This window comes from Mesocricetus auratus, unplaced genomic scaffold (genome assembly GCF_017639785.1).
Source record: "Mesocricetus auratus isolate SY011 unplaced genomic scaffold, BCM_Maur_2.0 Super-Scaffold_100023, whole genome shotgun sequence".
Classification (NCBI taxonomy): domain Eukaryota; kingdom Metazoa; phylum Chordata; class Mammalia; order Rodentia; family Cricetidae; genus Mesocricetus; species Mesocricetus auratus.
Genome location: NW_024429204.1, coordinates 11,386,836 through 11,404,560, shown reverse-complemented (window position 1 = coordinate 11,404,560; position 17,725 = coordinate 11,386,836). Strand labels below are relative to the sequence as shown.

At 35.7% G+C, this 17,725-nt stretch overlaps 1 protein-coding gene across 5 annotated transcripts in view; it reads left to right on the top strand.

Annotated features, from left to right (window-relative positions):
- Positions 1 to 17,725, top strand: part of Csmd3 (CUB and Sushi multiple domains 3) — a 1,035,998-nt gene that overhangs the window by 734,768 nt on the left and 283,505 nt on the right. For all 5 annotated transcript variants that reach the window (XM_040730388.1, XM_040730387.1, XM_040730386.1 and 2 more), the window contains 2 exons: positions 4,281 to 4,450; positions 14,133 to 14,289. In XM_040730388.1, coding sequence (XP_040586322.1) covers positions 4,281 to 4,450; positions 14,133 to 14,289 — 327 coding nt within the window. The remainder of the gene's footprint in view (positions 1 to 4,280; positions 4,451 to 14,132; positions 14,290 to 17,725) is intronic.

Here is a 17,725-nt window from a genome sequence, read left to right as displayed (position 1 = left end):
ATACTGAAGTATCTCACTGTCACCATGTGAGGGTCCATATGTGAATTCAGCTTTAGCAATGTTTCATTACAAACCTGGGTACACTTGTGTCTTGAGCATAGAGATTAAGAAATGCAATGTTCTCTCTTATGAATTTTTAATTTGGTGAGTACGTAGGGTCCTTTGCTATTTCATCTGATAGTTTTGAAATTTCTTTTGTGAGATATTAGAATGGTTGCATTGGCTGGCTTCTTAAGTCTTAGCTTGCTTCTTTGCTTGGGAAATCTTTTTCCAACCCTTTACTCTGAGGTAATATCTATTTTACTGTTGAGGTGTGTTTCTTGTATACCACGGAATGATGGATCCGATTTTTATATCCATTCTGTTAATCTGTGTTTTTTTGTTGGAAAATTGAGTCAATTGATATTTACAAAATCAGTGACCAATAATTGTTAATTCCTGTTATTTGGTGGTGCTGGTAGTGCTAATGTTGGGATGTGTGTGTGTGTGTGTGTGTACTCCCCTTCTTTTGGTTTTGCTGGTAAGAAATTATGTATTTCCTATATTTTAATGGGTGTAGTTAATGTCCTTTGCTGGTGTTTCTCTTCTAGTATTTTCTGAAGGGATGGATTTGTACATGAAAATGTTTAAATTTGACTTTATCATGGAGTATCTTGCTTTCTCCATCTAGGGTGATTGAAAATTTTTTTTTTTTGGTTTTACGAGACTGGGTTTCCCTGTATTGTTTTGGAGGCTGTCGGTCCAGCCTGGCCTCGAACTCACAGAGATACTCCTGCCTCTGCCTCCCGAGTGCTGGGATTAAAGGTGTGCGCCACCACCACCCAGCGTGATTGAAATTTTTACTGGGTATTGTAGTCTGCACTAGTATTCATGGTGTTTTATGGTCTACAGGGCATCTGTCCAAGTACTTCTGGCTTTTAGAGCCACCATTGAGGAGTTGGGTATAATTCTAATAGGTCTAACTTATATATCACTGGCTTTTTTTTTTCCTTTGCAACCTTCAATTCTATTTTATTCTGCATGTTTCTTGTTTAGATTTTGTGCAGCCAGGAAATTTGGCACCCTTTTCCTCCTATTGGTTGCCTCATCCAGCCTTGATATTAAGGACCTACTCCTAACCATACTGTATGCTGTGTTCGGTTAATTTCTCTTGGAGGCCTGATCTTAAGGGAGGGAGGTTTTGGTGGGTGACTGGGAGGAGTAGAGGGAAAGGAAACTGCTGTTTGGATGTGATGTATGATAGAAGAATAAATGAACACAAAGCACATTCTCATAGAATAATGAAAATTGTTTTTTAAATTTCTTGATTTATTACTAAAAGATACATGTAACAGTTTCAAACATACAAGTTTGCATTATTATACAATAGGCCCACTGTTGCCTATAAAACAATAGGACACTAAAATATCTAAATGAAGAAATAAGATTATCAAATTATCATTAGGGACATAAAGAATTAATATGCATCTCCACCCTCTAAATTTAACTAAGAATCTAAGTATTAAAATACTTTGGAGAAAATGTTGTAATTGTCTAAAAATCTCTGATGAACAAATGCAACATTAATACAGCTGTATCTAGAAAGCATATTAGAAATAATTCTTAAGAATTATCAATTTCATTAACATTTTACAATTCATTGAATACCTCATTAAATAATTAGCATCTGAGAAATTGTTGTGTATCTTGCAATGAATGATTACCATATAAAAGAAAGATTTCTAAAAATAATGTTTTTGATCACAGACATTTTTTTCTAATTTCCCAGGGAAACCACCAAAAATCATTTTGTTAATTTACCTGTAAATATGTGACAGTGTTTATGTAATGGATTGCACTCAGATTATCCTACGGGGGGAAAGGAGACCAATGATGCAAGGATTTGCATGTTTATTTTGTGCAAGAAAAATCAGTTCTATGGGATTTGCTGCTTAGTGAGATTATCACTGCAGCAGTCACTCTTATTAGCAGATGACGGCACACATCTCTCTTCTACATCAGTCCCATTTGAGCTACATCTATCAACATGTTAGTTTTTGTTCAGCAAATAAAAAGCATTTCTAAGAATACTAAAGCAAAATGTGTCACATAAGCAGGATATGTTTTCTACAGAAATCATCAGGGAAATCCAGTGTTTAGTGTAGGAACTATATTGATAATCTGTATATTCAATGAAGGTCAACAAATACCCATTTTTTTCTAATATGCCCTTAATATTCACAAAGTAAGACCATTTGCTGTTATTAATTTTTATACTTTAATTTGACATCATTAAGGTCAAATTAAATAGAGAAAACATTATAATTTATTTATCATTTGACAATAGAAATGATGCTCTGAGTTTTAAAAAAGAAATATGCTTCTATACTTTGAAATAGTTCTTCAATTTGGGGTAAGAAAAGTATGGCAAGCTTCATTGTATTATTTTGTTAATATATGCGGTGTGAAGCCAAATTTATTTTATATGCTTAAATTGTTCTTAATGATTAGTATCTTGTGATTTTGTATGCCTACAAAGGACTAAGTTTTTTGTACCACGCAGATATGTACTTGTATGTAATATGAATTGCACATAGACACAAACACAAACATGAAGAAAGATATTATTATTTTTATTATAAGAATAGAAATATAAAGACAATAGATAACTTATTGAAGCCATATCCCAGGGCAAAACAGGTCTAGTTTTGAATTTAAGTCATTAAAGTTTATATAAAAATCTTTGTCATAAAGTATGAAATAAAGGTAACAGTATTTTTGCATCTGAGAATGAATCTTTATATTTCTATGCTTTTGAGAAAATGTATGCACTGTAGGTTTATCTACCACGCATGCATGCACAATCACATGAAGGTTCTAATAAGGCAGAGAAAAAGGTAGATTCAGTGGGCAGTGACTTTTTTCTAGAAGGATGCCCGCTCTCTGTGGTACTCTACAGATGTACGGTCTCTGTAGTTGAGAGTGGCCTGGATGATGAAGAAGAAGTTACTACTGGAGATACTAGAATTAAGTAGGAGTTCATTCAGGCAAACAATATAATTTGCCACATTGCATCCATGTTGATTTGAAATCTTGATTTGTCATCATTTCATGTATAAGCTCACTGGGCTAAATACATAGAGCTAAAAGCAGCCAGAAAGGTATCACTCTTTGAATACATTTAGATGCAACTGAAATACGAATCATTATGAACAACATAGCAAGTAGTTTTTCTTCATCTCTAGTCTTGAGTACTCTGTGAAACTGCTGTGATGCAGCCTTTCCTGGCTGGTTGGTTGTAAGCACTCAACATTCATTTTTACTGTCTCCGACTTGTTATTTTACTCTGCTTCTTCTTGACAATTTCTGTTCTTCATTAGCATGTTTTTTTTTCTTTTGAGTAATTTTTAATGTGTAAGCATTTAAAAAGAAAACATTTCATCATCTTTCATCTTGTTGTCTTCATCTTATACTGTTCCCAGAAAGTATTATTTTAAAATCTTATTTCTAGACAAAAATGGTTAGCTGGTTTTGTTTTTAACCTCTTCAGTTAATTTTGAAGAGTCAAATCCACCCTACAGTATGGTAATGAAGTCAGCAATTAAAGTAGAAAGCCCAAGATTTCTAAAGCGCGTTTTAAAAGGACAGACTTGTTAAATTCTGTAATATTACTGCAAGTCCTCTAGCTTAATATACTGAGAAATCTCAGTTCCATATTTCTTCGTATTTGGCATGTAGAGTATGTACATTTCTACACTGTTTTGTGGAAAAGCCTTCCACTCATAAAAGTTGTGTGGCTCAATCATGCTAAATATATTACACATTGGTATATATTAACGATTGTATAATTATTAAAAATAAAGTATTGTTTGAATTTCTTGAAAGGGAAGAATGGTGGTTATTGGGAGAAAAGCATCATTCAAAGCCTTTAAAGGCAAAATTAAAGATTACATTAAAATTAATTTCTACATAAAAATAAGTTTAATGTACTTATGAGAAATCCACACGCTTAAGTGATCTATTGAAGATATTTTACTATTGTTGTATGAAAGAAGATGTTAATATTTTGTGACAAGTACTCTAAATTCCCACAGGTAGGTGTGTCATCTCCAGAGTCCTAGTGTCCTTCCCTCAGTCATTTGGGAAACACTTTGGTCCTTTATAGCACAAATCTTTTCTGCACACAATATCCTATTAGGAACTGGGCAAAACCCAAAGCATTTACACTCCATACACAAACTTATTTGGAAAAGGTAATGCCTTCTATTAAACTGTGCTTCAATATTCTGTTTTGCCTGCAGCTGAATGTGGGGCGTCTGCAACAAGTAACGAAGGAATTCTGCTTTCCCCAAACTACCCGCTGAACTACGAAAACAACCACGAATGCATTTACAGTCTTCAGGTCCAAGCAGGAAAGGGCATCAACATTTCGGCCAGAACTTTTCACTTAGCGCAAGGAGACGTTCTTAAGGTAAGTGGACCACTGCGCTGTGCATTTATCAGTTAGTATACTTCTCTAAATACGTTGACACTCATTTGTACACGGAATAAATGTAAATTCCATTCACATGTTCATAAACCCAAATCCTAGCATTATTTTAATTGAAACAATATTTGGCTTCCAGAGATTTTTTTATAAGAAATCAAAAATTTTATGATGTGTAAGTCTCTGTTTCACTGCCACCAAAGTAAGGAAACTTTATTGCAAAGTATCTCATTCGATAAATATTAGATATTTTTTAAAAACTAACGTGAATGACCATTTCATTAGGAAAAATCATACTAGTAACCTGTTTTATACAAGCTTTGCTGTCTTTTGTAAGTGATGGCTTGTGTTGTAACTGATATCTACTAAGAAAAGTTATTCTTTATTAGCATGTAAATAACTTATGATACAAGTCACTTTTGTGTATATGTAAACCTAGCAAATCATTGTCAATTTAGAAAACAATACTTTGCTCATAATATTTAGTGTTAAATCTTTTTCATAGAAGTATTGAAATAATAAACATCATTTTAAAGATTATATATGACACATGATTTCGAGTTAATGTTTAAATAGTAACTGATTTGCTTTCTGCAATACAAATGTTGTGGTAAGTATGGATTATAACAGTAGGTAATCAAATTAAAAATAATTTTAGATCTGTAATGTTATATTGGAATATTTTAAAGAAATGATTCATATTTTTCACCTTTAATATTTTCTTAAGCAATAAAAAGCATTGAAAATATTTCCATCTTTACACATTTTGAAACAAAATTACATTTCCCATATTGACAGCAGTGGAAGGATTTTGTTAAATCTATAAATATTAAGTCGTTGGTTATTTCTCATTTTAAAATCATATCATTGATAATATTTGGTAGTTTCCAATGTGTAAGATTTGTATAGATTTATGGAAAGATATTTAAAGTGCACTAATGTATATAATACTGATCATAATTCTGGCTATTTTGTGTATGCCCAGCGAGAAGTTCACTATAGCAAACCTTTCAGCTCCAACTCATTGTTCATATTTTCCTGTTTCAATAATTTACATTTCCTGGCTGGCAGGAAAACTCATATTACTGTCAACAGTCATGATTTCAAAATAATCCTTGAAATATTAAAATTAACCAAGTGCTTTTACACAAAGTGAGGTAGTGATTATTTTAGGCTAGCAGGGAGAGATGTTAATGTATGAATGAGGTATATAAACCCAGCCTTAGGCAATACCACATAAGCAGCACTAATAATGTATTTATGAGATAAGCATCATGAAATCCTCTCATACCTACAAGTCTTGTTTACCACCCCTCTCTCTAAAATAATTGCCTCATGTCCCTTTGTGATGATTAAAATGTATCCATTCTTTGGCATACTAGATGAAAAGTCTAGTATTTATCCAAATAAAGTAGATTTTATGTACCAGCTAATACCTTTTACAGAGCAGAATATCCCGGACATGTTTCTCAGAGGACTTTGCATTAAAGTCTTCTATATTTGGAAGTCTCCAGTATTTGTGACAGTGATACATTGAGAATGACAAGAGACCGGTGTTGAGTGACTCTCTGAGAGCATGTGCTGAAGGAAGATGAAGGAAGCCACAGCTTCTATGGTGTTGAAGCTTGTGAGCTCTCACGTGACAGTGACCTGCAGACACCAGTACGCTTGGACATCACAGCTAGCCCTGCTTTCCCAAATGCAAATCTCAGTTGTGTCTACCAGGTCCTAATACCATATTCTCTTCTGGTATCAACCTACTAAGTACTCTTTGGCTACCCAGTATATGACACTGATTTACACCATGTGAATGACTCATGGCCGCTTGCCTCATTAGTCATTCATAACTCTTTCTCTCTTACCTATTTAAACCATGGAGGCTGTCAATATCTTTAAGCTTTGCCTCCTTCCTTGAAAAACCAGGAAACTCACTTGTCTGTTTCTAACTATTAGAGTGCTGTCGTAGCTCAGTTCAGCTGTTTAAAGTGGGAGGTTCTGTCTTAGAGGCAGCAATCAGAAGCTAGCCCATTCGTTCTTGCCTTAATTAATCTGTCTAGGTTGCCTTGCATCCAACTGCAATACATTGTGCTTTCTGCTCTTCTCAGTAGCCACAGGCTATGGCGGGAAATCTGACACCTTCTTCCCTTGTCTCACTAGAAAACTGTAGTGACAGATAATGCATTGATTTCAGGTAGCTTGTAGAGGAAGGGTTCAGTATTCTTAGGCGTAAACAGCTAACAATGAACCCTCACTGTCTGATGGCAGAGTGACAACCAGAAATCCCATTTCTGTCTATACTTGGTTCTATTTTACACAATGACTATGCGCTTTGTCCAGACGAAAGTGGGGAGCAGAGATTGTGAGGCATTGCTTTGTTGTTGTTTGTTATTTATCACCGCTTAAAGGGAAGTTTAAATCTCTTTTTTTTCCCTTTGGTTTTTAGAGACAGGGTTTCTCTGTATTGTTTTGAAGGCTGTCCTGGAACTCGCTCTGTAGACCAGGCTGCCTTCGAACTCACAGAGATCCGCCTGCCTCTGCATCCCGAGTGCTGGGATTAAGGGCATGCGCCACCAACACCCGGCTTTAAATCTCATTTCTTATGTGAAATGTGAACTAAGGGAATGATTATGACCTCCTTAAGAATGCAATAAAGTTGGGTGGTGGTGGTGCACACCTTTAATCCAAGAACTCGGGAGGCAGAAGCAGGCGGATCTCTACGAGTTCAAGGACACCCTGGTCTACATACTCAGTTCCAAGACAGCCAGAGCTACCCAGAGAAACCTTGCCTTGAAAAATCAAATAATAATAATAATAATAATAATAATAATAGTAATAGTAATAATAATAATAAAAGAGTCTTCATCCCTATAATATATATATCATACATGAAAAGTACATCTAAAATATACTTTTTTCCAAGTAAGAAGCCTCATCTGGTATGCAAAGTAATGGGATGAACGTGAAGCTTCCTAAAGGGACAGGAAAGAATTATTTTAGAAAGTATGGTGGTAAGCAAGATTGGTAGGTGTGAGGGAGGATTTCTTGACATAGAAAACATAAAAACACATTTCTGATTGCTATTCTGCCATCAGACAATGAGTATTTGTTGTCGTGTGTTAAAACTTAAGTAGACCAGCCGGGCGTTGGTGGCGCACGCCTTTAATCCCAGCACTCGGGAGGCAGAGGCAGGCGGATCTCTGTGAGTTCGAGACCAGCCTGGACTAACAAGTGAGTTCCAGGACAGCCTCCAAAGCCACAGAGAAACCCTGTCTCGAAAAACCAAAAAAAAAAAAAAACTTAAGTAGACCTAGCTTGCATCGAACTTGCACACCTCCACCTGTTTTTACCTCCCCAGTGCTGTAATTAAACCCCTGCACCACCAGGCTTGGCTATCTTTTACATTTGTGTGTGTGTGTGTGTGTGTGTGTGTGTGTGTGTGTGTGTGTATATATTATATGTATAGATGTTCATGTGTGCACATGTATATGTAGACCTACCTATATGCACATGTTTGTGGATGCCAGGGATCAATGCTTGTATCTTCTTCAATCACTTTGATATCGTGTGTGTGTGTGTGTGTGTGTGTGTGTGTGTGTGTGTGTGCGCGTGCGTGTGTGTAGATTTTCAAGACAGGGTTTCTCTGTATTGCTTTGGAGTTTGTCCTGGAACTCACTCTGTAGACCAGGCTCGCCTCGATCTTACAGAGATCCACCTGCTTCTGCCTCCTGAGTTCTGGGACTAAAGGCATGCACCACCACCGCCCTGCTCATTTATTTTTTTCAAATACATTATTCTTATTATTTTTTGAGAATTTCATGCAAAGTAGTTTGATCATATTACTTCCTTTCTTCAATTTTTACCCAGTCCATTATTTTTCTCCCAAACTCTACCAAATTTTATGTGGTTGTTGAATTCAGGTCTTCATTCTTGAATGTCAAATACCTTAACAACAACTGACATGTCTCCAACCCTAATTATGAACATTGTTTCAGATATAATAAGAAAAGACTGTTACTTATACTATATGGTTTTCAAGTACCATTTATTTTACATATGTGAATTGTTGAGTATCATGAGGGCTTGCTGTAAAATATACAGATGATTATTAAATATAGCTGTTATTGCAAATTAGGTTGTGATAAAAATTACAATTTAAAACTCATAATTGCCGTATTTTGAAAAGAAAAATGATATAAATATAAGTTATACTATCCTAATAACAGACTAGCATTCTTGGAATACAGCCTAAAAATTCTAAGAATATTGTTTGGGAGCAAGCTTCTTAAAAAAGTCTTGATAAAACAGACAAAAACCAAGTGGATTCAACAAGCTGAAGTTTTCCATTGAAATGAAGTTATTCACTGGTACTTGCGAAAATATACATTTGAGATAACTTCACAATTTCTCATAAAGATCAGATTCAACCGAAAGGAGGGTGGGGAGTCCCTCTGTCTCAGTCCTGTGCAAAAGGAGAAACCTGTCATCACTTGATCTTACCGAGTCAGTCTTCCGGCTATTTTAACCAGTCTGAATATATATATATATGAAGCTAACTTCCTCCAGAGAGTATTCTCTGAGACCTGCAGAGGAACTGAACACTCTTCTGATTCCTAAAATAAACCCTTAAGGGTAATTTACCCCTGACAAAGTTACTGTGTTTACAATCTCATAGCAAGCATTCTTTGTCATAGTGTCTTTTCCCAAAACTCCATTCAATGACATCACTTTGATATTGGCCACAAGACAGTAATTCCACAGAATGTTGTAAGCACTATCCACAAAGTCTGGCCAAACTGGCTGTTTCCTTCACCAAGCAGCCTTAGCTCCTTAATGAGTGGGCTATGTTTGGGTGTGATACCACCAATAGCAACAAAAAATTTGGAAATATTTTTGCTTATTATTTAAAGACTATGCTAAATTTGGTAATGTCATTTCTCATTTACCAAACAGTAAGGTTGCTATAAAGTCATATTCTATTTTAACATTTTCTGATTGTTAACAAAATATTCATCATGTACATTTTTCCTGGAATTAAGTTTCAGTTGTAATCAAAATTTACATGGAGAAAGATTTGTCAAAAATGTTGAAAATGATCTACAAAAATGCTATATAGAATTTGCAATAATGAATACTTCATATTACTTTAGCAAAATATGTGATATACCTCTCTGAAATCAGTTATAAGAAATGAATGAGAGCCTAGCATCAAGTAGACCTTGATACCTGTAGTCTTATCTGCTTGCTCTTGTTTTTGGAAAAGTATGAGGAGTCTGGAGTCTCCTTATGTTTGCCTAGACTTGCCTTGAACTCTTGGGTTCAAGCCCCCTGAGTAGCTTGCTTGGCCTCTAATCATGTCCTGCTACTCTAGCTGACATCTGGTTTTCTAAATAAAATATTGTTGGGAGAAAGCCATGTTCATTCATTTACATCATGTCTGTTTTCTGCTGCAAGAAGAAGACTGAGCTAAAGTTACTAAGGACACTAAGGGCCCAAAAGGTCTTAAATATTTATCTACCCCTCTTCAGAAAAGTTTGTCAGACTTTTTACAACAGCATTAACACTTAAAAAACTTATAATTGGGTGTAACTTGGACATACTCACCAAATTTGAAATCTGGTTGTGTAACATTTACCCTAACACAGGTGTTCTCGTAGGTTCATCATATGTATTTGCTACACAGACTGCTTTTTTGTATTTTGTATTTGCTACACAGCCTGCTTTTTTGTTACCTGTTCATTCAGAGGCACTCCAAAGGCCATATAGTGCCACCATGCTAGACCTCGTGAATGCCTTCTTCACTCTCTCCCCTTGTTTGTCAGGGACATGAAGTAAAGTGTAACCAGGTATGGAGTGTGTATGTTTCATTGAAAGTTTAACCATTTCTGTCATTAAATCTCTTGAAAATTAAACCCCTTATGAAAAGTTGAATTTCAGAGAATCAAATGACCACGCAAATACATTTCCACATAAACCTTAGTATCTGTTTTAGTTTTGTTTACCACAGACAAACTTCTGCTGATAACTAAAATAGAAAGTTACTTTATGGCTTGGATTCCTGTGGGTGATCACCTGTTAATTTCAGAAGATCTGTCTACCCTGCCTTCTATATAATACCAATGACCTATAGGAAAATCTGTGTTCTGCTTTCCTAGTGACAATAGAAGAAACATAGAACACTGTTACTTCTTCATAGATACTCAGCCCTGCTGGCGTGAATTTGAGATGGCCCCGTCTTCCTCTTTATCTCTCTCTGGTTTCTCATGTTCCCTTCTGCGGAAATTTAAAATGTAAATAGGCCTTAAGAGCACACAGAGTGCATAGTGGGGTACAGACTGCATCAGTCACAAGTGCAGAGAGCAGAAAGGTCCTTCCAACAGCAGAATTCTGAATTTCTGCGTGGAAAGAAAGATTCGGTTAATGTGGTCAAAACAGAATTAGTTATGAATCCTGAAAATTTTAAAAACCTTCATTTGTGTATGATGTAAATTAAAATCTGCCTTTGCTTATTTGCAGTCTTTAAGCCTAGGTTGGCAAAGATTTGGTTAATGTGGTCAAAACAGAATTATTTATGAATCCTGAAAATTTTAAAAAGCTTCATTTGTGTATGATGTAAATTAAAATCTGCCTTTGCTTATTTACAGCCTTTAAGCCTAGGTTGGCAGCAAGGGTATTCAGAAGCTAAAGACAGGTGGATGATGCCTACATTTATCCTAGTACTCCGTAGGCAAGGGTAGGCTGATATCTCCTAGTTTGAAGCCTACCAGTTAGCAACTGTCTCAACAAAACAAAACAAAAAACAATCAAAACGGAAAAAAAATTAAAACCTCTAGAAACTAGAAATAAATATCATTTTTCAACTAGTTCAGTAGCTGAGATAAAGAGCAAGCTTTACTTAACACAGGCAACATCTTTAAAGTTTCAAGAATACTTTAACATGAAACTTTAAATTTGAAGATAATTTCCCAATCAGTGGAGGATTCTTAAAGGTATAACTGGTGGAACCGTCCTGTCAGAAAGAAAGGCTTTTCATAGTTTCACCAATGATTTTAAAATGTAAGATGTCATAGAAACATAGGAAAAGACCCTTGCGACTGCAAGACTGCCTACTTGTTAGTAACAGAGTTGCATTGGAAGATGGTCCACAATACAAAGAAAAGATGTAGCCACAAGTCCTATAAGAGAAAATGGAAATATGGTTTGACATGAGTATGAAAAATGAGACATTTCAAGTTGAGGAAAAAAAATAAACAATGGAAATTTAAAGAACCCAAATCTTTGTGGTGTTGTGCCCAAGTCACAAGGATCTCCAAAGAGACCAGGGAGACAGACCACTGATGCAAATGCACAAGGTTTATCGATTATTCTATCCTATTGCGGGAGGGACCCCGTCTTGATGCAGCAGCCTCCAGAGGGGATGAAGCCCCCCTGTCTACTGCTAGGTTTTAAAGACAAAAGTTACAGGATTACATCAGTAGTACTGGTTGGCTTCTGATTGGTTGACATTTGGGGACCAATCAAGAGATTTTTTTCAAAGTCATGTTTTTGGTGTGTAATACCTGTGTCCCCATTTTTCTCATAGGTTGGTACTGGGAGGGAACAGTCTGTGGTTTCTGTGGCTTGCAGGTGCTCTATTGTACCAATATTTTTCAGAATTGAATTTCCTGGAGACTACAGGGGGAGTTTCTTTTGCAGTCAAACAGTCCCCAGGATCCAAGTACCTAGGAGGCTAGGGTGGGTTGGAGTTCCTTTGTTCAGTTTTGGCCCTAGGCCTGTTACATACAACATAGCCTCTAGGAGGGAAAGCTGGGGGAAGGGTTGATCTGGAGTTCTGGCTCTTCACAGAGCACTTCTAAGATATAAAGAAAATCTTGAATCTGCAGAATACCATGGTGCTGTGTGCCAGGACACAGTGAAACTACCAAACTTGACCACTCTGTGGGTTGAAAGAGGCTTGCTGGGACTCAGGTTGCAAAGGCTCTCTCCTGAGGGGCAGAGAGAAGGACATCCAGGTAGAAAAGCATGGGTCTTCAAGCTGAGCAAGGCTGTTCTCATTAACTAGGAACTAGGAGTTGACCTTTGAAGCCCATTAAGGGACATTCCCGGAAAACAAAACTGCCTTAGGAGATCTGCTTATCTAGTAAACAGAAACCTACCTTTAGGCTTGTTTATCCAAAAAACATTACTTCTATTTACCCAACAAAAGTCCTTCTGTTTAGGACTATATCACCTCCCCCTGGCATTAGTGTTTGACCTTAAAGGTAGATTATGCTATTTTTACTAAATCAGAAGGATAAAGAAAACTTTACAGTACCTTTTAAAATTACCATAACTTTATTTGTATAACCTAGGAAATCATAATTATAAAATTAAAATAGTATACAAGTATCTTTTAATTGTATATTATTCTACAAAGGTGTCATAGTAATTTTCTATTGCCATGATTATAAACTATGACCAAGACATAGTATAGAATGGTTTATTTGGCTTATGGTTTCAAAGGATAAGTCCATGACAATTATGATAAGGAGCATGACAGTAGCCAAATAGGCATGACTTTGGAACAATACCTGACAGCTCCTGCCTTGAGACACAACTGTGAGACAGAGAGATGAGTTAGGAAAACAGTGAACTGTGTGAATCAGCCTACCCCCATTGACCCCCTCTTCTAAAAAGAGGGCCACACCTCCTAATTCTTCCCCAACACTTCCATCAATGTTGGCCATTCTCATCCAAATTACCACATTATGTTATTTTTTAATCCAGCATAGCATAAGTAAAATGTATCATACAGATAATCACATCAAATGAGATATTGCATTGTGATCATATTTTCATAATCTCAGCATTGAGAAGAAAAAATCAAATAGGAGCACAACGTGGTAAACCTTTAAGAGCATGAGCTATAGAAGAAGGGATGCAAAGTTTATCAATATTGTCACATAATTTGTCTTGTCTAACATTTATATCACTTAGTACACTTTCAAATTCTTATTTTTATTTTATCCTTTTATGATAGCTTTATGTTTGGCTCTTGGGACTTATCCCAGGAATTTTTGCTTTGTATGCAAACATTCAACTTGTAAACTACATGCCCTTTCTTAAATGTATTTTTTTTTTCATTTTTCCAGGCAGGGTTTCTATTTGTAACCTTGGATGTCCTTGAACTAGAGATGTAGACCAGACTGACCGAGAGCTCAAAAATCTGCTTGCCTCTGCCTCCAGAGTTCTGGGATAAAAAGTGTGTGCCACTATTACCCAGTATTGACTTAATACTTTTAAAATATCAAAAATGAAACAAACAGAAAGGACAAAATTATGAAAACTGTACTGGAAATAATTATATGTTTACAGAACTCCTACCAACCAACTTTTTAAAGTGCTTTTAAAGTAGATGTTTTAAACTTAAAATTAGGTGTCATAAAAATTCTTGTTACCTTAGAAACAAGATTAAACAGTACTTAAGTGTTTCTTAGTCATTTTTTGAACTTCAGAATTTTCCATGTGAATCCTAACTTTCTGATTTTTGAAACTCATTTATTTGATTGTTCTTCATTAATAACCGCTTAGGGACAATGCAGATAGTCCCTGCTCTTCACAGATATGCATACATACTTGAGAACTGGCTTTTGGGGCCAACTTATATTTTAACTATAAATATATTTTGCAGATTTATGATGGAAAAGATAAAACAACACATCTGTTGGGTGCTTTTACGGGTGCATCTATGAGAGGACTGACACTCAGTAGCACTTCAAATCAACTCTGGCTGGAGTTTAATTCTGACTCTGAAGGGACAGATGAAGGCTTTCAACTTGTCTACACCAGTAAGTATTTTTAAAAAACTAAAACTTGTCAACAATTATATTTACTCCTAGTTATTGCTTGTGGAGTTCGCTATGTCAATAATTCTCTATTTCTATATGAAGCTTAACACAGTTTTGTTGTATATGAAAATAATTTAATTTCTGTTCTCTGCCGTGCCTCCTGCGCAGCCTGTATCTGAGAATGTGGCGAGGTAATCGGGATAGATGACACAGAGACCAGTCAGTTGCGTTAAGAAAACTTTATGTTCCCCAAATCGGCTTAGGAGAACTTCCCAAGAAAAAACACTTCCCTTCAGAAAAACTTCTGCCATCCATACACTCACAAATCTCCAACAGATCTCTCACACTCCTCTCACAGACCTCTCCTCCCTCCTGGCTGGTGGTTAAATCTCTGGCACCAGAATCAGAAAACAGCAGGGAGTAGCTAGCCATAGGGAAGATCAAAGTCATGGTGTTTCGGTGAGAGAGAGCCCTTATCGGAGCCCTTATCAGGAACTTATGGCACTGAATTGTTTTCAGTAAACATTGTCTTGCAGCTGCCTCTCCCAGGCTGATGGAGGGGTGGGTTTCTGAACAAGGTCTGGTGTCCCCACAGTTCTCCATCTATATCTATCTGTATGTATGAAATATATTTTTCAGCTCTGCTAGTTGTACTCACTCAGACTTTTTTCTTTTTACTTTCAGCTTCCCTAGCTCTCCTTCCCCTACACTTTTTAAGACATGACCGAATCTTCCTGAGCATCAATTGAAGTATTGAACTTCAAGATGCATTTCAAACCTTTTCCCACTGATGGTGACAAACATAACCCTCTGAGCCAGAGATAGCATGCATTTTAATGCTTTAAAAAATGTGCAACTACTGTAACATTTATGAAATTGCTTTCTTTTTAAACTTCTTTGCAAACAGATTATGCATAGATTTCCAAGAGACCATTTCTCTTCGGTGTGTCATTGTGTGTTGCAGTTGAATTGTATTTTTTTGCTTCTACATGGAAAATTATGATGTAGTCTGAATACTGACTACATCCAACAGGGAATGTATCAAACATAAAAGAAAAAAGTGTTAAGCAGTGGGGCTGGAGAGATGGCTCACACTTAAGAACATTTGCTGCTCTTACAGAGGTCCAGGTTGGATTCCCAACACTACCATTATGGCTAACCAGCATCTGTAACTACTGTTCCAGGGGATCTGATGCCTCTTATAACTTTCTAGGCACTCCGCAGCATCACAGGCAGGCAAAATGCCTATACAAATAAAAGGAAAATAAATGCATCCCTTCAGTGTTTAGAAGCATTAAACAAATTGTTAATTAAAGAATGTGTACTTAAAAAGTTAGATAGGAAAAGTGGAAGATCTTGCTTTGATGCTTAAATCTTTATATCTAGTAATGTTCAAAGTCTGCCTCACAGACCCAAGTTAGGTATGCGTGCATCCTTTACAATTATTCCAATTTTTTTGCAAGTGTAATGTTGATGATATCCCAGTATTCACACAGAGATAATCAAAATAGGAGGATGTAATTTAATTTTCAGGACTCTAGTGAGACTTCAAAAACAAGGGAGTTGTAAAGACATATGTCATAATTCACAGAAATAATGGTTTGACATATTGTTAGCAAAGGAAATATAAGATATAGAAACATTATTAGAGGAACACTGTAAGATTATTCAAGATAGGCATTACATCCAGATTATTCTCACATGTTTATTTCAGCTTACCATTTGTCTTTGATCACAAAAAGAACCTGTTGATACCTTTATTAGTAATAGTCACTGTCTATCTCATTATTATTATTATTATTATTATTATTGTGTTTATTTAGTACTTCTTAGAGTACTTGGACTTTAAGTATTATATTTGGCTAAGATAAATGATCAATACTTTTTTAAAAGACACAGAATGCATTTTACTTTACCTATTTTAATAATAAATTCATTGCACACTCATTAAAACTAGCAAACCAATATATGACTTCAAGTAACAGAAAGCAAATTCTGGCTTAAACTGAAAAGCTAGGGTTTCTTTATCTCATATAAAAATGCAAAACGAAAGATATCTAAATTCAACTGTTCAACATGACCAAACACGATTTTTTTTCATCCTAACCTATGCAGTATCATCTTTGGAGGTATATGTATTCCAGTATGCTATTACAGAGTTATAGTATAGTCACTGCTTGTACATAATTCAAGGTGTCCTTAAAGTTGGATGAAATGAGAAGCAGATATTACTAGCCACATATGCCTCTTTTACTATGACTGAAAACTGTTTCTCAGAAGGCCTGGTAGAAATTCATCTATCTTTAATCCCAAATTGGAAAATTAGGTGATTTATATATTAATTAATTTTGAATTAGCCTCACATCATCATAATATGCTTGTATTAAACCTGTAATCAAAACTGAGTTTCATTAGTAGGGAAGGGCTTTTTGAGGCAATAACTGTATAGTATAATGAGCAGCAGTAACAGATAATTCTTTTTAAAAAACTAAATTTGGTAATATTGTTAATGATTCTAGGATTAATGAAATCATGGATTTCTGAGACTCCAAAGTGCCTAGAATGAAAGATTTTTTTTCTACACACTCATTAATAATTTTACTATGCATTTTTAAGATGGCAGTGAGATAGTCTTTTTAGTCTCAAGCAATAAATAAATTACATATACATACATGTGTACATACATATCTATGTATATATACAATGAGAATTTTTCATTGTACTTGAGGTATTTGGAAGAATGCATCATTCCATGATTAACTCTCTTCAGTCTTCACTTCTTAGAACTCCTTTGTTTTGGGGATACTCACTTTCCCGACTGAGTTTTCCACCAAATGTACTTTGCTGTTTAAATACAAAAGTATTTATGAGTTAAACTAGGTGCAACCAAAATTGTCATTAGAGATTTCAAACACTGTCCTACTCCTTCTGTTCCAAGAGTCTAACTCTTTCATTTTACTGCATTCTCTTCAAAGTAATGACTGCCAGTTCCTCTTTTTCTTCAGAAATCTCACCCTTCCTCCAAGTCAAGTGCTTCTCAACCTTCCTGAGGCTGTGACCCTTTTAACAGAGTTCTTCCTGTTGTGGTGACCCCCAACCATAAAATTATTTTGGTTCTACTTCATAATTGTAGTTTTATTGTTGTCATGAATTGTAATGTATGTGTCTGATATGCAGGTCAACTGTTATTTGCCCCCTGTGGAGGTCATAGTGAGAACTCTGCTCTAAATAAAGGTTGAGAAATGAAGAGGCAAATTTCCAGGAGTTTTAGACAAAATGGGTTAGTTGTTGGCATGTCTCTGAGAAGAAGTCTAAGAAGACATCTCTGAGTTTCACATAATGTACACAGATATGGTTCAAGAGAAATTCCATTTCTTTCTAAAATTTAAAGATCAGGCCAGAAAGTAAGTTCTTCATTTTCTTCTCAAGAAAGCAC